This window comes from Copadichromis virginalis, linkage group LG18 (assembly GCF_057382275.1).
Source record: "Copadichromis virginalis isolate Kocher_CV1m ecotype Utaka linkage group LG18, C_Virginalis_male_GT1.1, whole genome shotgun sequence".
Taxonomy (NCBI): Eukaryota; Metazoa; Chordata; class Actinopteri; order Cichliformes; family Cichlidae; genus Copadichromis; species Copadichromis virginalis.
The window spans coordinates 15,012,645-15,040,214 of record NC_140635.1 but is presented as its reverse complement, the minus strand read 5'-3'; the positions used below and the strand labels follow the sequence as shown (position 1 = coordinate 15,040,214).

General features: G+C 39.0%; 2 protein-coding genes across 6 annotated transcripts in view; both read left to right on the top strand.

The window, feature by feature from the left end:
• The window catches only part of myom1a (myomesin 1a (skelemin)), a 30,110-nt gene extending 25,114 nt beyond the window's left edge, over positions 1–4,996 (top strand). For all 3 annotated transcript variants that reach the window (XM_085440464.1, XM_085440463.1, XM_085440465.1), the window contains 8 exons: positions 123–210; positions 335–373; positions 598–703; positions 2,796–2,959; positions 3,088–3,124; positions 3,359–3,381; positions 3,649–3,704; positions 3,879–4,996. In XM_085440464.1, coding sequence (XP_085296590.1) covers positions 123–210; positions 335–373; positions 598–703; positions 2,796–2,959; positions 3,088–3,124; positions 3,359–3,381; positions 3,649–3,704; positions 3,879–4,148 — 783 coding nt within the window. In that variant the 3' untranslated portion in view covers positions 4,149–4,996. The remainder of the gene's footprint in view (positions 1–122; positions 211–334; positions 374–597; positions 704–2,795; positions 2,960–3,087; positions 3,125–3,358; positions 3,382–3,648; positions 3,705–3,878) is intronic.
• Positions 4,997–5,369: 373 nt separating this feature from the next.
• Positions 5,370–27,509, top strand: lpin2 (lipin 2). 3 transcript variants are annotated; one of them, XM_085440469.1, is made up of 20 exons: positions 5,370–5,528; positions 10,423–10,623; positions 14,959–15,054; positions 15,533–15,894; positions 15,976–16,083; positions 16,186–16,312; positions 16,393–16,729; positions 16,813–16,912; positions 17,064–17,251; positions 18,000–18,093; positions 18,190–18,259; positions 18,362–18,454; positions 18,611–18,693; positions 18,907–19,054; positions 19,419–19,567; positions 20,741–20,827; positions 21,324–21,476; positions 23,164–23,278; positions 24,084–24,187; positions 24,768–27,509. In XM_085440469.1, exons 2-20 carry the CDS (start codon positions 10,432–10,434, stop codon positions 24,910–24,912), a joined length of 2,751 nt encoding a protein of 916 aa, XP_085296595.1. In that variant the 5' UTR covers positions 5,370–5,528; positions 10,423–10,431; the 3' UTR covers positions 24,913–27,509. The 3 variants fall into 3 exon arrangements, with proteins under 3 accessions (XP_085296595.1, XP_085296594.1, XP_085296593.1); XM_085440468.1 differs by lacking the exon at positions 5,370–5,528 and adding an exon at positions 8,052–8,504 and having other exon boundaries at positions 15,536–15,894; XM_085440467.1 differs by lacking the exon at positions 5,370–5,528 and adding an exon at positions 8,053–8,504.
• The last annotated feature ends 61 nt before the right edge of the window (positions 27,510–27,570 follow it).

The following is a 27,570-nucleotide window of genomic DNA, read 5'->3' as shown; positions in this document are numbered from 1 at the left end:
TCTGGCTATTTGACTGTCTTTTATCTGTCCCAAAAATAATATTGCACTCCCCTCACTTTGAGGTTAAGGGGATGTCATTATTGCTTCAAGGATACTTATGTGACTTTTAATTTGAATTTTAGATCTCCAAGCACGACGCGGGTGTTTACGAGGTCTTCCTGAGGGATGAGAGAGGCAAAGATAAGAGCACCTTCAGTCTGACAGATGCAGGTAGTCTCCCTCAGAAATTTTAGGAGCTGAAAATCAAGTGGAAAAGTGGAAATGAGTGCTGCGGAAAAGCAAAAGTAATATCAGCGAATGTGACATTAATTGCTGTCGTCATGCTTTTCCCCAGGATACCAAGCTGTAATGAATGAGCTGTTCAGGGTTATTGGTGAGTCATTAAAATTCACACTTACCAGGCAGTAATGAAGCACAACACATAGACCACGCACTAAAGAGGCCCACAGAAAGAAGCAGAATGTGCCTATTCAAAGTATTTTTCCTGAGAACGAACAATTAACATCTAAATATTTCATGCTTTACTGCATACCATTATCCGATATTAGCTCCAAGAGATGCAAATAAGTGCCTGTCTTTGCTCTTTTCTCCCTACAGCTAACTCTTCCAGCGAAATCAAAGTTCTCAGTACCGAGCATGGCATCGTCCTCTACTCCACGGTCACATATTACCATGAGGACCTGGGTGTTGGTTGGCTCCACAAGTATGTGAAATTGTCCTGGTTTGCAATCTTTTATTTTATTTTAAGACTCATTCACTTATAAAATACACAAAGCAATACTATCATGAAACTACATTTAAAATCAAATGCAGCTGATAACAGTCTTTGACCTTGACTCTCAGAGGTGTCCAATTAGATTGATGTCATACTGTTATCGACACTGTGCAAAATTATCTGACCAGCATTGTAAAATGTTGCTTATAACCATACAGTCTGTACATGAAATTATGAGGTAAACCTCTTAGTGCGTGATAAATGCATGTGTAAATGATTCAAGTTCATTCTAAGGAGCTTGGAAAGAAAAGCGTCTGGACTTCTTTAAGTTGCTTGAAGACGTTTCACCTCTCATCCATCATTCAAGTTAATTCAAAAAACAACATTTTTATCTGCAGAATTTTTGCTAATCACTTTTACATAAAGACAAAATAAGTCATTAAAAAATAGGCAAAACTACCTCAAAACATAAACACAATTTGAAACAGACAACAGATGTTTGAACTGATTTTTTTTGTATCGGAAGGATCTGTGCGGTAAAGTCTCTTTGTGGGCAGAACTGAAAAAGTGGTTTTGCATATAAAACCTCAAGCTAAATGTTCTCACCATCACCATCTTGGCGCAGACTGGATTCAAACCCAGGACCTTCTTGCTGTGAGGTGCCAATACTAACTACTGTGCTGCCCTTCAGGCTTAAGTGGAACTGTACAGTACAACTGTCCTTTTGTAGCCACCAGGGTTGCCCCCTGGTGGCTATTAAAAAGAATGGATATTAAAAGCACTTCCACAGTTGGCTTTGCTTTTCCGACCCAGCAGCTACATCTATCTTTTATACTGTCCATAATCCTCACTGGGGGAAGTGATGCGGAAGGAGCTGCAAGACAGCCATAACAAGACCTGGCTGAATTCTCTAAATCCATTAGGAAAGGTGCTCTAGGGCTTCCTTCATTAATTCCTTTTGTGTGAGATACTGTGGAGAATCCTGCATGAAAGGAAAGAAGATAAAGCTGTCTCACAGTCAGCTGCATGTTTTTTCTTTTATTAGAGGCTTAAGGACAGCCAAGCTGCTGATAGTGAGGAGATGTATTTCCACATCTGAAAATTGTTGTAGTTACAATTTTCCGATTGTAACTACAACAATCTGAAACGTTGTGAGATTAGAATTTGAGAATTGGATGACTGCTGTAAAATGGGTTCACCTGTTGTACTTGATGTTAGTTGATATTAATTGTATGCTTATCTGCAACTCGTGAACTATTATTTCTCCCCCAGAACAAAGTCGAGTTTTCGTAACAAATGTAACCACACCGACCAGTCAAATAAGCACTGCAAGTACCACTTTATTGACACCGTGTCACGTTTCAGAAATGTTCATTTTATTTAAATATTGTTTCAATTAAAATCTGTAAAGTTTGGTTAACATAGTCTCCATGCCACAGTTAGCTAAGCCAATTACATTTAGCGTAATATTTATTCATAATTTCAGCTATTTCAACTAATTTCTCTGTATTACCTATTGCTTTTAGAATTAACATGAATCTAGCCATCCATATATATCTCTTCCAGCATTCATCTACATATTGTAACAGTTAAATTAATTGCTTTCATGAAATTCTTTAACACTTCTCTGCTTTTTTGTACTGTAGTTGTCATTACTACTTGTGTAAAGTATCACAATAGTAGTCATGGTACTGTTTTTTGTATAAGACCTTCAAAGCTGGTCTGTGCACTATGGCAACACTTTTTGCATATCTGAGACCTGCAGTACACAACATGAGGTAATATTGTGCCATTCGAAAATCAAATTGAAAATGAAACAGTAAAAAAAATGGCTAAAACCATCAGCTCTCTTGTTGATGTTCATGATTATATATGTATAGATGGGGATAAAATCTTGCCACATGTGACATTTAAATAACAAAACAAAACAGGGATTATTATGCAAGATTGAAGTGTCTGCTGCAAGTATTGCTCCGTACTTGAGTCATATTCCTTGGTGTACTGGATTGTATACATTTTCATTTCAATAAATTAGGAGTCAGGCATTGTTTGATGTCTGTGTTCTTGATTCCTTCACCAGAGACGGCAAAATTGCTGCTTCAGAGAGAGTTAAGTCCGGAGTCACAGGAGACCAGCTTTGGCTTAAGATCAATGAGCCTACTGAGAAGGATAAGGGCAAATACAGCATGGACATCTTTGATGGCAAGGACGGTGTAAAGAGAGCCTTTGATCTGACTGGCCAGGGTGGGTAAAAGTTTTAAAGTCAAAAGGAGCAAGACGCTTCAGGCGCAGAAAGAACCACATCCTGTTAACTTTGTCTATCTTTTGTGCTTATGTAACTAAATTATGATTGGTGATTTGTCCTGGTGCAGCATGGGAAGAGGCATTTGAAGAATTCCAAAGGCTCAAGTAAGTAAACAAACTCATCTGACTCCATCCTTCTTTTGTGTAATTCAGCTTTTCTGTCTGAAGAGGATGTTTACAGAAATAAAGAGCAGCAACCATCACAAACTCAAAATAGACATGAGGGCTGTTTTGGATGCACTCAAAATACATTTGCCGGTAGTGAACATACTTAGAAATAACTACGATACCATTTTAGAAAGCTTCTGACAATGTCTGTGTCCTTCCTTCCTCCCTTAGAGCTGCAGCAATCGCTGAGAGAAGTAAGTGCCTATTTATTCTCTGGTTTCTCCCGAGGGACACCACTCTATGAAATTATGTAACATCTTTTGGGATATCGCTTAAATTTTAACTTGGATATAGCGTGGTTAAAGGATAGATCTCCTCTGTAGCTGAAATATGAAAGTGAACAAAGGAAATTTCCAGCTAAAACACACTTCACTACACCACTGAAAAATGCAGCATTGGTGAGTATAATGCTCACGAGCTCTCCTTGATGTTTGACACTTGCACCTGTATTTCCTGTTTAGACCGTGCTCGTGTTGTTGGAGGCTTGCCAGATGTGGTTGCAATCCAAGAGGGCAAGGTAAATAAACAATTTTTCACTCTATTCATGAAGAGTGTCACTCTCTTATTCTTTCTGTTCTCTCTTAGTTTGTGTTATTCTATGAGTGTGTCTTACCTCTAAAATCTGATAAGCTCTCTTGTTGCATATGTGTGACACCCATCAATCCCCTGCCAACTTATATTTACTCGTTAGTCCCTGAACCTAACTGGCAACGTTTGGGGCGAGCCTGTACCTGAGGTGTCCTGGACGAAGAACGAAAAGGTGCTGGTATCTGACGACCACTACAAACTCAAGTTTGAGCACAACAAGTTCGCCAGTATCACAATCGCCGCCGTCTCCACGGCTGACTCTGGCAAATACGCCCTTGTGGTGAAGAACAAGTATGGCACAGAGGCCGGCGAGTTCACCGTCAGCGTGTACAACCCAGAGGAAGAGGAGAGCAAGGAGGAGAAGAAAGACTAAAGGATGAGACAGCGTAATGACACAAGGAAGATTAACAACAGGGCAGTCTCCAAAGTATTTTACCCCGGCATGTGCCGGTGCAACACAGCAAATAAATAAATAAATCATGAATTAAAAAAAAACAATCATGGGTTAAAGAGTTTCGGGCATTTCTTATTAAGGATAGGGTTATGAATGTGAAACAGAATAACTGTTTGCTTGCAGTTTGTGCTTGATGTGTCATGTTTGGGGGATATTTGACTTGACAATTTTATTTTGAAAACAGCTTGAAGACCTCCAAAAGCAAAACACTCTATTCTGATCATTTAAAGTTTTACATTTAAGTAATTTTAGGCATTTCAGACCACATCACTTTGGGTTTTCCCCACTGTAAACAAAAAAAAAGGAAAATATTATGTCATTAACTTTATACCAGCTATTGCAATCAACTTATAAAGTGATATGATGGCTAAAACTGTGTGTGTATGTTATGTCTGTACAGCTTGCGAGCTACAAGTCAGTGATCACATCTGTTTGTAGGAGAGGTGGAGCTGAAAAGCACTGATGCCATGTAAACAAGTACACAGCAATCAGAACAGGTTCATCTGATGTGTCTAACACACTGTACGAACGCAAAGGAGTACAGGCAGAACTGGAAAACTTGGAATCACTTCTGAACACCACACACTATGAAGAAATTCCGTTGAACTGGGGTGGGGGTAGTGGGTGGGAATGTTGTTTTTCAGGTAAAATATAAAGAAAACCCCCATGTGATAAACACTCATGTACCATGTGGCCTGAGGCTGAATACAGTATCTATGTTTGTGTCTCTTCAAGGCACTCTTGCAATAAAACTGCACCTGCTTGTAGAGAGGGTTGCCTTTGTTCTCCATAATCTCCCGTCTTCAGCTCATTGATTAACAGAAATGCCCTCAGTATAATTAATAATAAATAAAGATTTAAAAAAAAAAGGGGGTTTGAAAGATTGATGATGGTCAAATGAAAAGAACCTGTTGTCATTGTGTGTAACCCAGTTCCTGAAAGGTCGTTAGGAGGGAGAAAAGTTAACTTTTACCTGGATACAAACCTTATTATGATAATAACTGTACATAAGTTATAGTATTAAATACACTGCAGGGGCTGTAATTTTGGCTGCAAGTATAGTGAATGAATTTATGTACGGCACAGACAAAACGAAAGTATCCCACCAGCTGTGTGAGTGCACCGCCGCTGTGCGGCTCCCTGTCCCATCAACTTCAGCTCTCTGCTGGCAGCCACCACCAGTCGGTCACGGTGGTCCAGACACGTCAGAAGGCTTCTGAGGAGTTTCACGGGTACAGATATGGGGACTGAGTGAAGAAACCATAACGTCCTTCATCGGCAGCATCCCGCAACCAGAAGGTAAGGGTTTAGTGATAAAATTATTTCGAGCCCTGTCAAAGCGGTTCGCAGCTGCTTTTAACATCTTATTATCTGAATCTGCCTTCGGCTAACCATAGCTAGCACCTAACCTTGCTAACAGTTTTAAGCTGCTGTGGATTCATTTAATTAAAACACCAAAAAGACCGGACTGTGAATGTATTTATCACATAATGCAGAAATATATTGACTTTCCATTTGAAAGCGGTGACCTAGTGAGTGACTCGTGTTTCACCGTTTGCTGTTACGGTAACGTAAACCCAGCGATAACACGGTGGCTAGCTGAGGGTTAACAAGCTGGCAAGCAGCTAGCTGACAGAGCTCCGTCTCCATTCATTTTTTCCTCCCATGTACTATTTTCACCCACTGTTTATAGCTTGGATTTGTACCAGTTAAAGCACGGTTGTACAAAACAACTAAGATTTATGGTTTCGCTTTTCATTTATTTCCGCAATGACATCGAAGTATGTATGTACTCGGGACGTATGTCAAGCCATACACCAGCTTTAATCTTCAAAATTAGCATTTTTATAGCTATAACAGCTCAGGCTGAGATTAAAACGGAATGGCTCAACTGACTAACGTTGGAGCAAGCTTGTGTATCGCATAAACTCATGTTTTGTATTTAGCGTTGGCTTGTAAGCTGACTCCTCACATAAGAAAACACCTGCTTGTGGGTGGCCTTTGAAAACACTAGTAACCAGAATCTTGGTACCAATCAACTTAGAGACAACACTTTTCTCCCCCAACGTTTTAATTTAAATGTGTAATATTAGAAAAACCCATACCAATACTCTTATTTAGTCATTCTGAGTTACAGGTAATATTAGAAATTCAAGATACAATCTGACATAAATCTTGCAAATAACCTTATTTTCATAAATGTTCGGTTACTGAAACTATTTGAAGGGCAAAATCTTAGTTACATTAATGGTCAATTTGGGGTTATAGTTTGTAGCTTTTAAATTAAAACAGTCTAAACATTAGAATCAGGTTTTAGAAGTATTTTTCTTTTAATGCAGATGCTTAGTTTAGTTTTGGCCACAACTCAGATTCTTTATTGATTCCATTATTAACTCCTGTTCAATTTTCTTCAGGGTGGAAAAGTATGTTTGCATTCATTTACAATCTCAACACTGTTTCAGATCAGAGTCTGGACACACTGTAGAAACAAAAGACATATAAAGTATTTCATGTGACTCAGGTATGCAGTTACTCCACTGTTGCACACTGCCACACTGTAGTGTGACTTCACTACTTTGCAATGAAAAATAAGCTCAGATGCTTCTGCTTCCAGTAGATTGGATAATTTCTAACTAGTTCTCAGTTCCCTTATATGTAACACAATACAAGTTTACCGGACCATAGACTATAAATGCAAAATAACTTTGAATGAACATGTTTCTGTGTGTGTTGGTTATCGTCTACACTTAAGAGAAGAAAACATTTTGAAAGCGTTCAATCTTCCGGATAGAATTAGTGTTGGTACTTTGACCACTTGTGCTTTGTGTATTGTCAAATTCACAGGGATTTTGCAATTCACTGGAAAATAATGAACTACACTTTGATTGTGACCAAAAAAATCTCCTTTTCTCGTGTAAAAGTGCAGCTTGGCACTCTGTGGGGTTTGGTTTATGTTGCACATAATGAGCAGGCTGGTTTTGTGTAACTTAATACTTGAAAGTGTGTAACATGAACTTTGTGTGGTCTAGCAGAACTGATTCCTTTTGTTACCCAGTCAAAGCAAATGTTGACTAGATCATTCCAGATGAAAGCCATAATTGTGGAGTAGACCATAATACAACATGTCTGTGCTTGTAATTCTTAATTGCTCGAGTTTGTAATTTAAAGATTTCTTATTTGTTAAATGGCACATATAATTTTTCTCCATGTTTTATCACTAAGAGAAAGTACTCATTTATTTTCCGAATGGCTGTTGTTAAATTCTTGAACACAGAACAGATCCTAGCACAGGGGGAGGAAGAGCCCACAGCCCTCAACTCAGTGGGCCTGTGTTTTCTTTGGTCATGTTTACAAAAAGCTTAGCAGATGGGACAGTGGGGCTGAGACCTCTTTGGAAGAGCCTCATGCTTTATGCTCATTTTAGGAGCGAATGCTGGAAGCCAAACTAGAGAGAACCTCCTGATGATAAAAACGTGTTCATCATGGCTTGAACTATAGTCTCATCAGTGTACCGCTCTACCGGATTTATTACTTATTTATTTGTTTTAGTGTGCAAAGATTATGATATTGGTGCTGTTTGAAAAAATTCCATCGGTTTTCTGAGCTCATGTGACAACTGGCAACAAAGAAATCAACATATTGAAGTCCAGTGTACTTACTGTCCTACTTTCGATGAGCCATCTACAATAACAAACACCTGCAGCAATGAACCTGACAGGTATACGTGACTGACTGTAAAAGAACATCTTGCTGGGGATTGCTGTTTGGTTTTGCCTACTCTTATCAGGGGAAAACATTGCATAGCTGTTCACAGAAATTAGCATTCTCTTATCAGCTATAAACCACAAGTCCAAAGAAGCCGTCCCATTGGCTAAACCCTTACTGCCATGTCAGCTGACTGGACAAGCATATGTTCATATTCTGCAGAGAATAAAAGAAAAATGACAATCTTTATTACTATTACACAACCGCAGCTGGCTTCAGGTAGTGTATCTGTATTTACTCCTGGGAGGGTCATTGCAAGGTGATTAGGTGGACCTTATTTGAGATTTGATTCAGGATGACAGGGGGATATTATCACCATAATCTGAGAGAGGAAAACATTGGTGCTAGTCTAGTCCTGAGGTGGATAAGGCTGGAGCTGACGCTCTGTTAATGGTGATGAAGAGACCGAGATCTTGGGGGAACAGGGAGCTCCTGGGAAGCAACACAGAAGACAACACAGACAACAGTGAACAGGATGAGCCATCCTCTCAGAGGTCATCTTGGTTCCTGGTGAGTCAGTACTGGCAGGTTTTCTGGTTAGTCACAGCTTGGGCCTGAAACTAGAGGGCCAAATAGGCAGTTAGTCATCTTCTATTGTTTGGTTTTGTCAGGTTGCTTGGTTTGTTGGCTTGTTACTGTAACTAAGCCTAATAGTTTCACACATGATTGCCTTGATTTGTAATTTGACGTTAAAAGAAGTGGGCAGTGAGGGGGACAAATATAGCATTGTGATCCAGTCAAAATAGTACAGATTGGCTCATGAGTCTTTCATCACCTGTGCTAATTATGTGTCATCTAAAATACCGAGCCGTCCTGTTTAATTTCTGACTGTAGTCTACTTTTGCATTGCCCTACTTCTGGGCTGACCCTGAAAGAAGGAAAAATAAATGTGTAGAAGCAGGTTGAAGCATTTGCCGCACATTTTCCAAATGATCCCGTGATAATTTGCTCAGTGTTAATCCTACATCAGTCCAATAGACACGGTGTACGTGTACTCTGACTTTCTGACACCGAAATAAAAGTGAAAGTTAAATATCTACAGTACTGTAAATCTCTTTAAAGTGTTATTTTGGTAAAAGTTCTTAGTTTCTAGAGATGGAGAAAGTAGATAAAGACACAAAAATCGGCATACCACATTTGTACCTTTAACCTGTAATATGAAAGATGGTGCTGGAGCTAAAGTGTATTGTATTTTTAAGTGTCATACACAAAAATATAGGTTCACTGGTCCTTCATATTATAAACACATACCTAACGCTTCAGTCATACAATCTGTACTGAAAATATGTCAGGTGTGTAAACCCTGGTTGTTACTATATTTATGCGATTATCCCAACAGAGTGTAGTTGACCTGTTTTTCACATTGTCACACTGTACAAATTTGGGGTGAAGTTCGAGGAAACGCGAACGCGGAGCTTCTTGTTTCTTGGATTCCTGCTGGTATCAAATGATCTGAACTTTCTACTGCTCTTTGAACTTTGTGGTGGCTGTGATAGCTGCTAAAGTGTCCTGTTTGCCTGTCTGATTATGGTTTAAAGTGAATACGCTGTGCATATACTCTCTACTCATCATCCTACTCCGAATGAATATACCACAGTTGTTTGCCATATTCCATGATGCCACCCTTGCACAAATGTCCCTATTCTCTACCCCCTTACCCCCCTCCACACCCTCCATCACTGCTCTCATGACTAGATTCAGAACAAAAGGTTAGTGTAAGACAGAACATGTCAGGTTATGTAAACCCAATGAAGTCAGTGAGGCAATGTGTTTACAGGCCCCAGTAAACTAGACCCTGACCCAGGCAAACCAAAGTCATGTTTAAGTTAATCGTTACACACACTCTGTGTCGCAGAGGACAATCGAGGACAAATAATCTAGTTCAGTAAAGAGGCCATAGTGCACCAAGGAAAGTTTTTGTAATTATGCAACGATAGCCCTGCCCTGTGTACTTTTTCTTTGGTCAAGTAAACTGAGCACTTTGCTTGTTAAGGAATTTACAGTCCTGCAAATTGCTTATTCCAGATGATTAAAAGCATTATGACAAAATGTACAGCATTAATCCTGCTCATATTAAAGCCACAGAAATGTGGTTTTAGTTTTTGATTTGATTTTGACAGTAGTGTTTAATGGATGTAAACAGGAAGTCAACTGCTTCCATAGCAGCCTTCCTCTGTCTAATGTTGTTCACGTGGGACAATGGCCAGTTATAGGACAACAGTATAACTCTAGCAGTCTGTATGGAGGTCAGGAGATAAACAGACACCACAGGGTAAGCAGGAAGGGAGGGAGCTTTCAAGTGGAATATTTGTAGATTTCATAAGTGGTTGTGTCTTCTGGACTCTTGCTGAATAACAATGCCTTTAGCTTGTCTTTCCATTTACTCTGTTAATATTAGTTTTTTTTGTTTTTGTTTTTCTCTGTACAGGCGGACACCATGAACTACGTTGGCCAGCTAGCAGGTCAGGTTCTGGTGACTGTCAAAGAACTGTATAAGGGCATTAACCAGGCCACATTGTCAGGCTGCATCGATGTTGTGGTTGTCCGTCAGAGAGATGGCACCTACCAGTGCTCGCCATTCCATGTGCGCTTTGGTAAGCTGGGCGTGCTGCGCTCCAAAGAGAAAGTGGTGAGTTTTTTTTGTTTTGTTTTTTCTTTCACTGATGTGTCAAAGCATTAAGCTTACATCGATTCATATACAAAGCTCATATATTTATATAGATAGATTCATTTTAAGACGTGTCAAACATCAAATATCAAAAATTGGTCTGAAAGCATGTTTCTATATCACCAAGTTTTTGTGTTTTGTTTCCCCACAACACGCCCAAATCACTTGACTGAACTGTTGGTGGTTGAGTTGCATTGTGGGTAATATATGTACCAAGTTTTAACATTGGATTAACATTGGATATTAAAAATGTTCTCTGCTCCTGATTATAATATTCATTTTTCAAACTGATCAATGAGGTTTTGCTAATGTGGAAGTTCAATGCAAAGGCTTAAAACATTTAACTATATTTAATTCAATTAAAAGTGCGGATGAAAAGATGCCAACCTATTTAATCGATGGAATGCGTTTCATATCAATTCCATCATGCGCAAAATGGCGTTAAGGACATCTCCCCCAGGACACAGTCATAATGTCCTCCCCTGAACAAAGCTCCTCCACACTGGGATCAAAAAAAGCATATGACTCTCCAATCCCAGTGTGGGTAATTAACAAATACTGAGCATCGAAATCACAGGCTATGAATCATTTAGGGAAATCTTTTATGTTTGCTCAACATAGACGGGATGCTCTGGGCTGTTCTCCCTCATTGATGGTATTTGTTACTATATCATCTTGCCTGGGAGACCCGATCCAATTAATCATGGATGATGAGCACTTGAGTCCACTTCTCACTTTTTGTAGCACCTCTACATTGGCCTTATAGCAGGGAGAGTAGGTTGAGTGTATTAGTGTATTGTAGTAGGGAGATGTAGATGCAAATGCTATGGCTCACTGTTATGTCTATGTTATTGAGGTTTTTTCAGTTTATAGGGTTATATTAAGTTTAAAAAAATGTTGGTATTCAGCAAGAAATTGGTAATGGATGGAATATATGATGTATTTATTTTAAGTGTTTGTTCCATAACACAAGTAAGAATGGTGAACTTGTCTTAACATCTATTTTTAGTAGGACTGGTATTGAGTATTACGAATAATCAGATTATAAAAAAAGTCTCAATACAAATTCTTTGCTTCGATGATTGTAGCGCCATTGTTACCATGGAAACGCAAACCCGAGCGATCCACCCACATTTACGACTGAAAACATTTGTGTAATACAAAAGTATTTATGAGCAGCGTGTGAATAAAAAAAGTTTAAGGAAGTTAAGCCGGTATACACTGATAACACAACACTAGTGATGATGAAGCTGGGATAGTTAAACTAGGAGTCTTTTTACACACGGCAAAGAGCAAAGAGGCGGAGCTATTAACGAGACGTGAGCTCTGTTGAGAAAAAGAAAATCATAAACAGCAGTGATATTCCTGAGATCAACATTAATGCCTTTCCTGGGGAAAAAACTAGAGGGGGGGGGGGGTCATTGACAAAGCATCTGATCAACAAACTCTTGATGTGAAGAAAAGCAAACTTTGTAGCAACTCCATCGACCGTCGTTTGTTTCACGCAATGAAAAATCTGCAGTAGGTTTCCAGAAGTAAGGCTACATTAAAAAAATGCAGAGGAACTGTTAACGTAGTCTGATTCCAGAATAGTTCAATTATATATCTTGCTGAAGACTAAGGGCTTCCATGTTTTACATGATCGCTTCCATGTTTTTACATGGAAGCGAACAGGAGAGAGTATAAAGGGGGGGCATGGTGTGTACTACACCACGTTTATTTCAAGATTTTTATAACATTTATTCACAAGTGAATACATATAAAATAGTGTCTCAATGAATTGCAGTAATATTTAAAAACGGTGAATCATCGTTAATATCATTAATGTCTGCACCATCACCATCATCTTATTTTCAGCAACACAAAAACTTTGCATCAACACACTGGTCAAACTTCAGAATGCTGATATACTCGCTTCTCTTCATTACAGCCACCACATTCTCCTTTAAAGGCTTGCAGACACAAACTTACTCATTAACTTGCAGACTCAAACACGCAGAAACATGTACAAAAACTCATAAAGCATTCCAAGAAGACAGACTAAAGATATATATTTTTTTTAAATCCTTAGTTTTATGCCTCTTATTTGAGTATTTAAATTTTTTTGCATTTAAGAAAATGTATTATTTGAAAAACCAAAAACAAATTCTTTGTATTTAGGTGTCATATTAAATTTTGTTTTTGTTTTTTTTTGACAAGTGAAGCAGATGGCAGATGAAACAAAAAACAAACAAACTGGAAACCAATTAGATTTTTTTCTCTTATTTATTTTTCACTTTTGAATATATCTCGATAATAAGACAAAGGTATTTCTAATCAGTTACTCGATGGAATAATTGATAGATGACTCGATTACTAAAATAATCGATAGCTGCAGCTGTACTTCTTAGTATGGTTATGTTGTGCACTAGCTTAGAGAGCTTATTTACTTGCTGGTGAACCGGAGTGGATAATGATTTGCGGGGGGAACTGACACTGTCTCACCACCTACCCAGAATCCCGATGGGCTTAAAGGGGAGGAATGAATGAGTGGTTTCTATGGCAACAGCAGCTTTACAACTTCTATGTGTGGGAGAGGGAGGAAACGTGAAGGAGGCCTGAACAGGGGCTGTTGTGTAACAAACAGTTATGTCTGTCCCTGAGATCAGTTATTAGCGCCTTGTGCTTTTGCGATAAATGCAATAAATTGTGTGGTATTTGGTACTGACATGCAGATATTTTAGAGAATTATGAGTGGGAATTCAGCTATAACTGTTTGCCAAATACTAATTAAAATTTGGCTGCTGATAGTGTGTCTGTTCCCGTACATCAGTCACTTTGGTTGGCAACCAGAAAAGTTTTTCAAGTACTATGTGGTTTCTAAAAACATTAGAGATGTTAATTAAGTGCACTTACACATATTATTTTCCTGTTCTTCTAATCTGAAAAGTGAACGTCAAGAGTGAAATAGACTTGTGTTTAACAAAGCAAAAAAAACCAAACCCCAAAACATCTTAATATCCTGCCTTAATTCAAGCATTTGTAAGTGGCCGTGCCTCGCAATCATTCCAGTGATGGAGCACAGTGTTGGCAAATCCACATCTCAGCTATTCAAGTGCATGTAACCTGTCACACACTGTGAACAGCTGAAGAGGACCCTCATTTATTCTAGCTCATTATTAATTGGGCATTGAAATTACCAGCCACTACCACACATAAATTTCCTCCAGCACCCCTGAAGGGGTGAAATTAAATCTTGAGGCTGTAGAGAACCCACAGCAACAGTAAAGGACAGCATCAAATGTACAACCAGACGGATAGCACAAGAGGGAGAAAAACTGATTATTTCTACAGCCATTGGTTGTAAATTAATATTGATGATTTGGTTTCAAGTTGCAGAGCACTTGTGAGTCAGAGTCTGTCTCCTCCTGTAGTCTCTGCCAGACGTGACCTGTTTTTTCTTTTTTGTTTTGTTTTTTGTTTTCGGTGTCAAATTTCTGAATGGCCCCCTGGTCCACTGGGGTTTATCTGGCAAACATGAATGGCCTTGTTCTGTTGGCAGGCTCCACAGAAAGCAAGCCCAGAAGACCCATACGCTTATTAGGTTTTTTAAAGGCTCTGGAGGAAGATGGGTCTCTGAGTGCATACAGACCATGTATGTGATCTTGCAAAATAATGGAAGTATAATAAAACAACCAGTGTGATGGGGTTTTTTTAATTTTTTTTAAAAGTCAACTAAAAAGGGTAATGTAAGATTTTTATTGGTTGATACACAGGGTGATTGACGTCAATGAATAACTGTTTTCAGTGTCAGTGTCCTATTTTATTTTCTGTTCTGTACTATTGCATTGGCAGTTTTTACATTTGAACAGCAGTGCCAATACAGCCCTCTTCAAAAATTGCATACTTAACATTGCTGGCTTCTTCAGTCTGTTAAAGTGTTGGCATTTAGACACCGGTCACTTTATGTTAATGTTTATCACATAATCTTCATGAAGACTGTAACAGAGAGAGCGAGTTAATCAATCTGTGGGCATATTCAAAAGCCACACTGAGATAGTGAGATGACAATGTCAAAAGCACGAGAGAGTGTCTTAAGTCAGTAAGCCATGGTCCTGTACATGTCTGTCAGTTAATGTGCCTTCATGCTGTTGAAGCTTTTGCCATGTTAAAAGTAAAGCACAATTGTTACTCGTGACTTTTATAGGAAAGTGAGCAGGAAGCTCATTCAGATAAAAGTGACAAATTGTTCAGAAGATGTCAGACTAATAAGAGAGGAGCACATGTTCGAAAGGGAATTATGTGTCTTCTTTCCAGATCGACATCGAAGTGAATGGAGAGCCTGTAGACCTGCATATGAAGCTTGGTGACAATGGAGAGGCCTTTTTTGTGCAGGAAGCTGAGCAACAAAATGTAAGCCATAAGCATAATTAAAATAAATAAATAAAGTAACAAAACTGCTAAAGGCTAATGACACAAAGTTTCATTGAGACATTTTTACAGATATATAATTTGTTCATTCTCCTTTTTGTGCAGTCTTGTTTTGAGTTTTAATGTAGCAAAGTCATGAAATATTTCATGTTGAAAAAAAGAAATGAAACTTCAGACATGTTTTCAAAACATCTTTCACTTTGCTTTCGTTGACCCAACACAACAACAGTCTTGCCTTTGCTTAACAGCATTCTTGAAGTAGAAATGTAGGGCAGTGTTTGTAGGAAGAAGTGATTACTCCACCATATTGCATAGTTAACCTTTGCTCAGGCTGCTATTGTGACATCTCAGCAGTGACTTCTACCTTATTCTGCAGGACCTGAGTCAATATTGTGTTTCAAACTACGATTATCCTTGTTTAAACATATCTTAATCCTCATGTCCTGCTTTCCTATTTCAGCAGATTGTTCCTGCCCATTTGGCCACCTCCCCAATCCCCACCGAGAGTCACCTGTTCTGGATCTCAGAGGTGGAGCACAGGGCACCAAAAGATCTGGAAGATGACCCCGCCGACCCAGAGGACCCTCCTGAACCTCCTGCTCCAAGCACTGTGGCCACAAAAAAGAAGAAAAGACGGAGAAAGAAGCACAAAGGAGACCCCCGTAGAGAGGAACTGACCCCGCCGTCAGTCACTACTGGTAATGCTGTTGCTGCTAATGCACCCGCTGCTACCACTGCTGCTATGTCTAGTACTGGGCAAAATGAGGAGATCTTTGAAATGGATCTCAGCTCTGACGAGGAAACTACAGTTCATGTATCAAGGTATGTTTATTCAACGCTTCTAGCCAGATTTGTGTGAAGAGATCAGTTAATTATTATGCTTCTTCTGCACTCTGAATTTAGATCACCTTCAGTGACTACAGTGCGTGACATTGACCCTAAATTACCCGCAGCCAGACACAGCCTTGATGGTTATCCAATGTCTGATGGGGACTGGCCAGCTGGTGATGGGTATGTGCTGACATGAACCGAAAGTCGTTAGCAAAGATAGCACAGACGTGTAAGTAGCACCTGTTTTACTACTACTTGGCATTTCTTTTTACACCCCTGCAGCCATAGCTTGTCTCAGGCCTTTACCCCAAAGAGTGACTCAGAACTGGTGATGAGGCCTTCAGAGAGTTTGCTCAGAGCTGAGTCTCACATGCAGTGGACATGGGGAGAATTTCCAGAAACCACAAGGGTGAGCACTTCTTCCCAGTGGAGTTCAAACCATTGCCAGTTGACTCATCATCACAATAACATTACGTCCAATTTTTTTAGGTCACCAAGAAGGAGAAATCAGAACCACTGAAAAAAGTGACCATCACCCCATCAGAAAGCACCCATTTCCGTGTTATCCTCAGCTCGGAGGCCATGGAGAATGAGACCGAGGTTGAAAAAGGCGATGCCACCTCCTCTTCAGTGTGTAACATTGTCAAGCCCGAGCCACGCACCCCCGTCACCACTGTAACACCTGTGATTCCAATATCGTCTGTTAGCACCATATCATCTGTTAGTCTGGAAGCCCCTACAGAACCCCTTGATATCCTGCAATCAAGCATAGCAACCTCCACCTCTTCCAGTAACCAGCAGACAGATTCACCATCAAAGAAGAAAGGTATGTTAGGTGGCTGCAGATTGGTGCTTTTTTAAGGCTTGTCTTGGTTATGAGTTTGTAATTTGTAAATATATTGTATGTAGGTGTTCCGAAGAGGAGCCAGCATCAGGGTCCTGAGGATATCTACTTAGATGACTTGAATGTACTTGAACCTGATGTTGCTGCACGATATTTTCCTAAGAGGTATGATGGTTAAAGATCTGCCTAATTACTTAACCTTTGTAATTATAAAATAAAAGCCAAAGCGATTTCTCCTCTGAAGTGTCACTGACAGCCTGAAAGACCAGTATCATGACATGTTGTAACCCTTTTCTTCTCCTTCTCTTTTCTCCAGTGAGACTGAGGCAGCTGCTAAGCACTGGATTGACTCTGAGATGCACTCTGGTTCACAGTCCCCACAGTCGGTGGGTAGTGCTGCAGCTGACAGCGGGACAGAGTGTCTCTCTGACTCAACTAGTGACCTCCCTGATGTTACTCTTTCTCTGTGTGGAGGCCTGACAGAAAATGCTGAAATATCCAAAGGTACACGAGCATGACACTCACAACAAAATGTATCATAAAGTGAACATTTTTGTCTTAAGCCAGTAAACATTCAGCTAACTTTGTTGCACCTTCTGGATTAGCCACATAAAGTGTCCAGCTACTGTTAGAGGAAGCTGTTCTCAGATACATATTTGTTCAGATGTGTAAATGTCGTACCCAGAAGTACTTTCCCTCTCATCAAATTAACATGTACTTTAACTCTTCAGGAAATGTGTCTTCATCTCTGAATATGATGTCATAACCTTGTTAAACAGCAGAAAAAACGTTGGTCATCCGAGTCAACATGCTTCTATCTTATGCTATTTTTATGCACATTTTTTTTTTTTTTTTTTTTAAATATGAGAGTCCTGCCATTTCTCTCATTCATTTTAAAGATAACAACATAATTCTTTAAGGGGAAAGAAGAACAAAAAAGCAAGAACATGCTCATTTCCTCTGGACTAATATCATAACAGGATGTCCATATTTGGTTAAATGTTGTTGTTAATTTGCCCTGCATTTATTGCATTACAAACGATGATCACAGACTACCTCCGCAGTCATTACAAACTGTTAGAGGTCTCTAGGTTATATTAATCCTTTGGGATTTAGGCTTTAGAAGCTCTCTGGGGTTATCAGAAGAAAAAGTTTCCTGACCTTTATGTCTACTAAGATGTTATTTCTCACCACCACTGACCTTTTCATCAGCTGTCTTTAATTAGTCTTCTTCTCCCCTGTTCATTTCCAGAAAGGTTTATGGAGCATATCATTACCTATCATGAATTTGCTGAAAATCCAGCAATTATAGACAACCCCAACCTGGTAGTAAGGATAGGAAATAGGTATGTAACTGTTTTTACTTCACATTGGAAATGCACTAGAGAAACATTTCAAACGTATGGTCAGGATTACACATTGGTAATTGTCTTTGTCTTCAGATATTATAACTGGACCCTAGCTGCACCTTTGATTCTAAGCCTTCAAGCATTTCAGAAGAATTTACCAAAGGTAACGTGTGTTTAATTCTTTACTCTTTGTATTGTTCATTCACTCATTGTCAGCTGGCAGCTATCTCATCATTAAATGTATTTGTTTTCCTTTTTATGGCAGGCTACAGAGGAGGCCTGGGTGAAGGAGAAAATGCCAAAGAAGTCAGGCCGCTGGTGGTTCTGGCGTAAGAGGGCGGATAGCACAATCAAGCAGGTGTGCATGTTGTTAGTACAAGTGAACAAAACAAAATTTGAGGTGGTATCTGCAGTTAGTTTCTGTTCCCTCTTCATGGGCAGTGTCCTGTTTTCATATAGATATTTTTTAAACTTGGCTAATTGGGAATTTTATTTTTCTGCCTACTTCGTCCAGTCGGAGACTAAGCTCGAAACTAAGGAGGAACCACATTCGGGAGAGGAAGGACCCTCCACATCTCAGGAGAAGCTGGCCTTAACGTATGTGATACCAGAAAATCAAAAACTATATTATTATTATACATAGGGAGGAGCTTATATTTTGGTTTAATGAGGAAGAATATTAATAATGTAACTAAGATAACATTGAATTTATTTATACATCTAAGGATCTTCAGGTCGAATCTTTCTGAAACATGTTTTTCCACTTGTCTGTGATAATTGACTACCATATCTGTGGTTACTGCACTGTAGGCCTAAAGCAAGAGACTCATCCAGTGATGAAGAGTCCAAGGAGGTGAGCGCAGCATCCTGTCAAGAGAGACTGCAGCCAGTGGATGGTCAGCACCATCCCAGCCCACACACATACAGAAAGTCACTACGGCTTTCCTCTGATCAGATTGTAAGTTCATTTTACACCTTTTCCTTTCTCACATTGACAAAGCTTTCTCTGGATTTGTTATAAATGTCATAAAATATTATTTAATTTCAAATATAAAAGTGTCTGATTGTCAGAAGATCAGCTTATTTTTTTGCTGAGTTCTTAATGAGATTTGTGTCTCAAGTGTTTTTATTTGCCTGTTTTGTGCTCCCTCTGCTGGCTAACTATGAACTGCAACTAGTGTTTGCTCCATTTGTAGTCTGTAGGGGGCTCTAAAGATCTGTAGATGGTCATTGTACTGTGGCAAGAAAATGATGCCAGAGAGTAATGCGTGTGCTGTTGAAAAATATATATATATATCTCATTTTTTTGTTTGTTTTTCCAGGCTAGTCTGAAACTCAAGCAGGGGCCAAATGATGTGACATTTAGCATCACCACTCAATACCAAGGCACATGCCGCTGTGAGGGTACAATCTACCTGTGGAACTGGGACGACAAAGTCATTATCTCTGACATTGATGGCACCATCACAAAGTATGGCCTTCCAGTCACTCAGAAAATCATATTACAGAACACAGTTGTAATAGCAAGCTAGCTGCTATGTTAATTATGGACAGTAATAGACAGGGCAGTAAATCAGTCAGTTATTGTAGCATCCAATTACATTTTCCTGTACATATACAGTAATAAGAAAACCTTATTAGAAGGAATTTCCCTTGGGTGCTCTACCTTAGTTGCATCCTTTAACGACAATTAAAAATAATGTGTACAAATATTGATTTTAACATATAGGTGGGAAGCAATCAGTGAAGCGACATTTAGATAGATCTTTTGTTGCATCCTGTTTCAGTTCTTGTAATAAAATGTGGATCTAATTTTATAGTTAAAACACTTAAAGCCATCTGTTGCAAACTCGCCATGGAAACCTCCATTTTTGCACTAAAACTAATTATTATGCTACCAAGATGGAATCTATAGTGCAGTGTTCAAGTGTTTCTATAAACTGCCTGCATACTTTAAATACAGCTCCTTATTTATTATCCACCAAATAAGGTGGGGAGCAGGTAAATGAACACAAGATTAAATTGTTGCATAATATTGTTCGGTTAATTTAAAAAGGAACAAAAGCTTAAAATAAGATTCCAGCTCAGAGTAGCTTCACTACCATGGACACATTTAAGTCATTCACAAATGGCATATATGAAGCCTGTAATCCAGTTCTATTTGTTTCACGCTCTGTTAATTACTTTAAAGCTAGTCATATCTCTTCTGAAACAAAACTGATGCCTGCTGCCTTCCTGACGCCCACCCTGAAGTTCATTGGTGGTCGACATCAAACGGCTCCAAATTGACTGCAGCTTATTATCTCTGTGACCCTTTAGGCCAACCCCTGACATGCTGCTTTCTTTGGCTAACAGGGTAAAGAGCACAGGGACTATAATGAGGACATTTACATTTCAGTCTGTAAGGACACACAGCCAGCTGAGGGTGAGACTGTTTCTCCCCTATAGGCCAGTAATGCTCATTAGTGGAGAACAGCCCATAATGTTCTATATTTATGATAAAACGGTGTTATCGTGCTTTATGTGACCTCTTTTGAACAGTCAGTACTCTGCTTTCTCTTTCTCTACTTGATGTGGCTGTTTGATTTATTTCTATCTTATAGTCAGTGATATTGATATTTTTGTATGTGTTTAAATGTTTTAGGTCAGATGTATTTGGACAGATACTTCCACAGTTGGGGAAGGACTGGACCCACCAGGGGATTGCCAAGCTCTACCACTCTGTAGCTGAGTAAGTGCACAGCAACACTGATTAATTATGGAAGACGCATGAATGGTTGGTCAGTGGTTAGGACTGTTTGGGGTTGATTCCCAATCGGCTCTTTGTGGAGTTGATATTTCCTCCCAGTGTTTGCGTGGGGAGCTCTGAGGTGGATGACTCAGTAAGTTTAACTGTAGTTTAGGCAGAATTATTGCAGAAAGTAAAAACACCATTAAACCAGCCCTTTCGTTTTCTGGTTTTATTTTTATACTTAAATCTGAAAAAATAGAAAATGTATTGCATGAATGAAGTCAGCTGTAGTGAGTCTGGGTATTGGTTTTGGTAGTAAATAAAAAGTTTCCTCTGCAAGATTTTCTTTTTTTTTTTTTAATTGAATTGTTGTGACTTCTCCACATTATGAGCGCAATCAAAATAACTCATCCAATTTAAGTGCTAATCTTAGTAGTTGCCATTAAGGTCATGATAATGAACAATTATTAATGAGCACTGCTCTTCCCATTCGCAGAAATGGCTACAAGTTCTTGTACTGCTCAGCCCGGGCAATCGGCATGGCGGACATGACAAGAGGTTACTTACAGTGGGTCAATGATGGAGGCACCATCCTACCCCGAGGACCTCTCATGCTCTCTCCCAGCAGCCTCTTCTCTGCTTTCCACAGGTAATATAAGCTCTAAATGGTTACCAGTCTCGGTATCATGAAGCTCATTATATACATTAAATGATTTAATTTAAATCCTCCTTATCCCCAGATATTAATGTTGTTTTCAAACCACCCCATATTTTTCACCCTTAAATCTTTTTTTTTCTCTACAAAGTTAGTTTCACTTTAAAAACCCTCGTTCTTTATAATAAGTCTTTCATATGCCATGGTTATTAAGTCTACAGCAAACTCAAGTTCATGAATTCCTATCTAAAAGGCATTAACTGTGTTGGTATTAGTGCCGTCACTTCTCTAAAGTACGCTCATGGCCAGCATTTTCTCTGTTTTGGATTATTCTATTCTCTTTATTTCCCCGTTGCTGTCACAGTCTCATTTGCATTTTTAGAGACATGATTTGTGTGAATGATTCTTTTGTTGAAGTGGTGAGGAGATCCAGAAGGAGGCTGCTAGCTTTCTATATTTTTTTGATAATGTGGGATCATTTGAGACATCTTGCAGCAGAATGTCTATTTTTGACTCATTTTTCTAAATTTAAATATATTTGACAAAATAAATATTTAAGGTTCAGTTTTAGAGGAGTTTCACAAATTATTGAAATTATTTCCTTCCTGGTTGTAAAGGTAAAATATATTTCAGAGTCTACTAATAAACAAGACTACAACAAAAATACAATTGCTGACACATCTTAATATTTTAATTATTGTAGAAGAGCATCATCAGAATGACCTATTAGATCCACCTACTGTCTCCCACACATGTTCATCTGTCAGCCTCCTCTAGCTAACTCATGATACAGTAACCTTCATGTTAAAGTTTGAGTATGTAAGATGTGCTGCTAAGCAACCAGGCATGCTGCAATTGTTGTTTTACATTTGGGGGGGGGAATCAATCAATAATTTAATCCCACACACCCCAAAATTCACTGTATGATGAATAAAATGACTTTAGAAAAAGTTCCAAACTAACTGATGTGATTTTATTTTAACAGTTACATGATTTTAAAATGACCCCTTTCGGTATTTCTCCCATCAAACATGTTTCCCAGCAACACTGGTTTCAGTGAATTATGACTGTGTTAATATAATGTTAATTAAACAATTAAATACTCTTGTGATACTTGCTTGTTATGCCTTGTATGTCAGATATTATCCAAATGTTAATACAGCTAAAGCAAGTATCCTTTTCTCACTTTCACAGAACAAGTAAAACTTTCCTGTGTTGTTAATGGTTCCCTTGAAAATGTTGATTTCTTTTATTCAGTGTGTTAATCACATAGCAGGGTTTTTGTGTGACCTTGAAACCTGTTCAGAATGGCTGGTGTCTCAGCATAGCAACCTGCAGCATTGCTGATAGTTGTGTGGTGCAAACACTTGTAGATATTTGCATTATTTATGTGTCCCTCTTGTTTTAATTTGCTTAAATTAGAAACACCCCTACCATCTGTGTATTTGTTTTGAGTCATAATTTTAAACAGAAATTGCTGAAATGCATTTGGATTTAGGCCGTGCTATTACACGATTTGTAAAGAGGACAAAAGTCATTTATAAACAAATTCTTATCTAAAAACAGTCGGAGAAACGGGTTTGAGATAAACGAAATATGTTTGATCAAATTACCTCTAACTCAAACTGGACACACGGGAAGGATGTGTATGCCCTCTAATAAAACTGTCTGTTTGCTTCAGAGAGGTCATCGAGAAGAAACCAGAGATCTTCAAGATTGAATGCCTTACAGACATCAAGAACCTGTTCCAGCATAACAAGCAGCCATTTTATGCCGCCTTTGGGAATAGAGCTAATGTGAGTTAATGCATGTTTGAAGATGTCAGACTTCCCGACATTAGAGTGCTTGTTTTTTTGGGGGGGTTTTTTGGTTTGTTTTGTTTTTTTAAAAGTGCGCTTTTCAGAGGTTGATGCAGTTGTAATTCATTGCAAGAGCAACATGACACTTTGGCAGACACTTTGAGTTAGCAGACATGAATGTGTGAAATAAGTACTGGGCTGAACCTGAGCTGAGGTCATTGTCAGAGTGTGATCGCGAGTGACTTCATCTGTGGACGAGAGCTCAAGTCGGGCACAGCATCCCGTCTTCAGCTGCATAAACACTAACAGTCACATGAAGGGTCAGCTATCAAAGCCCAGTCTGCCTCGGTCTCTCCCCTAAACAAAAAAATAAGACACAGCCACACACTCACTCTTCCTCTGGCCAACCAAAAACATTTACTCCAGAAATTTACTGCCATTACATGCATTAGGTGGAACACAAACAGGAAATCTGTGGTTAATGTTATTAACGTGGTCATTTCAGTTTATTATGTATTATGTATGAGAGGCTACTTTCCGAACATTACATAATCAAGAGTGTTCTCAGATGGCTGTTAACAGCTCTGTCAGTAATTTTTCAGCCTGTAAATGACAGGTTCATTCGCATGCTTTGTCTTAGAGGAAGCAAAATGGGGTTTATGTGTTTGTAATTAATCCCAACTCAAAATAAAAGCTTGTGCTGTGCTTATAAACGGAAACATTTAAAAAACGTAACTTAAACTTTGAAGCAGTCGTATTTTAGAGGGAAGATTGAGCCTTTAATCTTTATGTCTTCATACAGGATGTGTTTGCCTATAAGGAAGTCGGCGTTCCAGTGTGCAGAATTTTCACAGTTAACCCAAAGGGAGAGCTGATCCAGGAGCAGACCAAGGGCAACAAGTCCTCGTAAGTACATTAATGGTCTGTGTTTGTCTTTCGTAGCAAAAATCCCCAGCAGGAAGTATAGGACGTTGCTATCATTGAACGTTTTTCTGTTTTCTTTATTTTCTTGTTTTGCTTTTCCAGCCATTACTGTTTCCTTCACTCTCACATTACTGTAAAAAGAATAAAAGCCTACAGTCACAGAGTCTTTTGTACCCTGCAGCAAGCAAAACAGACAAAATTAGAGAAAAACTAGGGAACATAGTGGTGCTTTTAGCAGCTCAAGCGACAGATATTTCCCACAGGATCTGATGGAGAACAAAACAGAAATAAAAAGAGAGCTGGCCAGAAACACACCTTAAAATTGATTCTAGTCTGCAATGTTTTCCTCAGGTGGCCTGTGTTTTTTGTTCTTTCTGTATTTAGATTGATCAATACATTTCAACGTATTTCAAATCTAAAATCCATTTTTTAAATATTTGTTTTTCTTTATTTTTTGTTCATCACTAAATACCTAGAGTGTATATATTTTTTAAGATTTATATATTGTATCCGTTCTCTTGCTCACTCTGTTTCTCTGGTTTCGTTTTTTCCCCCTTCGCAGCTATGGCAGACTGAGTGAGCTGGTGGAGCACGTGTTCCCTTTGCTGAGCAAAGAGCAGAACGAGGCCTTTGTAATGCCAGAGTACAGCTCTTTCTGTTACTGGAGACAGCCAATACCAGAAATCAATCCAGATGAACTGCTCTGAGTCGGTGTGTATTGATACCCAGCTATACATTAACATTCAAATGAACTGTGCACCTGAATGCACCTCCTAAATACATGTGAAGTGGAACCAGAACTGTTCCTGCTCTGCTAATTAGACTTACACAACACACAGACACAGTAACCATGAACTCAGAAAAGTTGGTAAACTGTATTTACTTGAGAGATGAGTGGAGATTATCAGAACAGTAAATCCTGATGAGTGATAACTTAGCGTTTATTTCACAGAGACACTCCACGTATGCCTCTGTGTGAAGGCATCCTGCCCAGTGATAACTTTCTAGTCCATGTTCTTGTACAGACTTGGCAGTTGAAGATCCAGCTAGTATCTCGGTAAACTTGTAGAAAGCCATAAACGACGCAGGCAGAAGTCCCTCACGAGGAGCTAGATTCCGAGCTGAGCAGAAGTAATTTAAGAAACGCCCCGAAGAAGTGAAACGTAATGTTTTAAATGGAAAAGGCACACATTTAATTAAAACAGGACAGGCAATTAACACTGGGCAGTTGTTATGCGGCAGTCATATTTTACTGTAGGTGCTGTGTTTGCCCAGAAGCAAGTAACCAGCCTTTAATTGGAGGCTTTATTCTGTTCTAAAAATACAGTCGTGATAGAGGTTGGCAAATAACAGAATAACACAAACACAGAACCGTCCACAGCCGTTAGATTTCAGGAACTCGCCACAGTAAGTGTTCAGTTGTCCTCTCGTTCCTGACTCTTGCCTGACTGTGCAACAGATTTCATATGGCCGCTACACAGCGAGCCATGTTTGGTACTGTTAATATCCAAGGTCGTACCTCGGATATGCTTTCACCAAGTATGTGAGGATGCACAGTTTGCTGTGACTTAAAAAAATGAAGCAGCTTCATGGTGTATTGTCTTGCTGTTGTTTTAATATGTTTGTTCTGTTATGCAAGCTCTGGCAAATCACGTGTGTTTAGTTAACAATGGAGTCATTATTTATGATGATCAATGTATTTAAGTTATTGATTTCTATTGTGAGGCCTTTGCTTGTCTGAAAAGATAATTGATCACCAATGCAATATTTCAGATTAGTATTTTTGTGAGGCTGATCACAGACTAACATGCACTTAACAGTAACTGCTAGGCCTTGTACAAGCTTTCTTTGGTCACGTCTCCAGCAACAAGCCTGTATTTCTTTTATTAACAGTGAATTTTTCAACATGTAAGGCACGTAGACATTCCTGAGCAAAACCTCAGAGTCTGTAGTATTACCAGATGTGTGTAAATGTGAGAGAGGATGCTTGAGATGGAACAGTGGATATAAGCAAATTTGAGAAGAGCTTAAAATGAAGGATATTGCTTTGTGAGGTCCTCCGTAGGATGGACTTCAGGATGATGGTAGTGTGTGTGTGTACCTAATCACAGAGTGCTGCTGCTGTTGGGGTGGCAGCATCCTGCACCCTTTGCTTAGGTTCCCTCGGTGGCTTTATCCAGCACACTTTGTCAAAGTTGCACCCAGAAACTCAAGACTTACAACTCAGCACATCTCCCACCCACATGCACTTCACCGACAGTCTAAGTAGACAGTAGACCAGAGTATGCAATTACTGCAGCGTTTGAGCATAAAGAGTTTGAGTTTTACCTTCTTGACTATTCAGTTAATCTGAAATTTGTCTATTAGTGAGTTTTGAGAAGCTTAGTTTGTTTCAAGTAGCTTTTTTTGTGTGTATGTTTTTAAGGCAGAGGAAAATGATGATAATTTGGGGTAACAGGCAGCAAGGTAATATCAGAGCTACCCCTTAATGTGTGTGCTTGAGAGCGTGAGAGACAGAAAAGCCTGATTCCCGTGCCTCTGGTGACCAGAGGAGGATAAACTGTTTTTTGGAGATAAACAGGAAATACTTGACTGTACAGGAAGTGTTTAAGGCACTTCCCCGGCATTATCTATGTATGATTTTAGGAAAGGAGTTTTGGTCAGATGGATCATATCTCCAATGCAAGTGTAACTGACTGTGTATGCCAGTGTGGACTAAAAAAGCAGGAGCAGCCAAGATCATTTCATAAAAATAAGCACAATTTATGGTGACAGCTACATGCACTGCTGATTTCTTTTCTTTTTTGTTTTGTTTTGATGAATACAGTGTGCCCCGCTTTGATTTGTTTGCTTGTTCTCTGCAAAGTGGTGAAGTCAAATAGATCTATCTTAAAATCAACAAGAAATTCCATTCTTTCTATGAAAGTAAAGCATCTTGTGTGAAAGAATCACACTTCATCTTCTCTGATCCTGGGATATGTGGTAAATAAACGTTTGAATGAGTATATATGCTGACCATCACATTCTTCTTTGATGCCTTTTTGTTTTTTTCTTATAACGTGTATGAGCTGTTGTGTGACTTAAGTTTTGTTCCGTTTTTGTTTGGATGTAATGCTTGGTATTTGTGTCCGACCAGCAGAAAATGCATTAAATGTATGCTGTGTTTCATTTGAATAGAAATGTGGTTTGAAGAACAAAATCAACTGTAAGAAGAAGTAAAAAAAAAAAAAAAAATCAGGCCTAATGAAGCTAACATGTGGCTTATGGTCTTGTTTGTATGAAATAAAATTTCTAAATGAATGCAGTTATGTGCATGCTGTGATTTTTCTTTTCTGCAGTCTGAGTCCAAAAGTTCAACAGTAACC